At 38.0% G+C, this 1,044-nt stretch overlaps 1 protein-coding gene across 1 annotated transcript in view; it reads right to left on the bottom strand.

Moving 5' to 3' along the window:
• Positions 1-1,044, bottom strand: part of LOC106870076 (sialin) — a 151,859-nt gene that overhangs the window by 15,359 nt on the left and 135,456 nt on the right. The window contains exon 10 of the mRNA XM_014916053.2: positions 316-465. Within this exon, the coding sequence (XP_014771539.1) occupies positions 316-465 (150 nt within the window). The remainder of the gene's footprint in view (positions 1-315; positions 466-1,044) is intronic.

The following is a 1,044-nucleotide window of genomic DNA, read 5'->3' as shown; positions in this document are numbered from 1 at the left end:
TATATATGTATATATATATATATATATATATATATACATATATATGTGTATATATATTTATATATATATTTATCCATGTGTATATGTGTCTTTGTGTCTGTGTTTGTCCTCCACCACTGCTTGACAACCAGTGCTGGTGAGTTTAAGCCACCCCCCGCTGTAACTTAGTAGTTCAACAAAAGAGACCGATAAAAAAAAAACAAAAACAAATATGGGGTTGATTCATTTGACTAAACAAAATTCTTCAAAGCAGTGCCGCAGCATGGCTGCGTTCTAATGCCTAAAACAAGTCAAAGATCAAAGATTGATACAAACCTGTTCGATATCGTATTTCAGAACATTGTGCATGTATGCTGGAAGTTCGGTAAGCCACGTGTAGAATCCCCAGTTTTCGGCAAAATGGGCAATGACAATGGCCCAAACGGGGAGAGAGGAAAGGATCTTGACCCATGGGGGCTTCAAGTTCTGTTAAAGAAAGGAAAGGGTCAAAGTAAGGATGTCCTTCAGTTACTGTTAATTATGATTATGGAGATAACGATGATGATGATGATGAGGATAATGATTATTGATGTAGATGATGGTGATGTTAATGGTGATGAAGATGATGGTGGTGGTGGTGGTGGTGGTGGTGGTGAAGGTCATGATGATGATGATGATGACATTGATGAGGAGAGGAAAAGGAGGTAGGGGAGAATGGTGGTAGTAGGGATACCAATAAGGGAAGTGGTGGTTATGATGGTGGTGGTGGTGGTGATATTGAGAAGGATGATGATGATGATGATGATGATGATGATGATGATGATGATGATGATGATGATGGTGGTGGTGATGATAATTGTGTTGATGGTATAACATCAAATGAAGATTGCTAGAAAGATTTAGATCATAATTTAAAGGCGGTGCTCCAGCATGGCCACAGTCAAATGACTGAAATAAGTAAAAGAATATATATACATCATCATCATCATCATCATCATCATCATCAGCAGCAGCAGCAGCTGCAGCATTCAGCATTTCACATAATGAGCAAATAACCATAATATA

This window comes from Octopus bimaculoides, chromosome 20, assembly GCF_001194135.2.
Source record: "Octopus bimaculoides isolate UCB-OBI-ISO-001 chromosome 20, ASM119413v2, whole genome shotgun sequence".
Taxonomy (NCBI): domain Eukaryota; kingdom Metazoa; phylum Mollusca; class Cephalopoda; order Octopoda; family Octopodidae; genus Octopus; species Octopus bimaculoides.
This window is presented reverse-complemented; position numbering and strand designations above follow the sequence as displayed.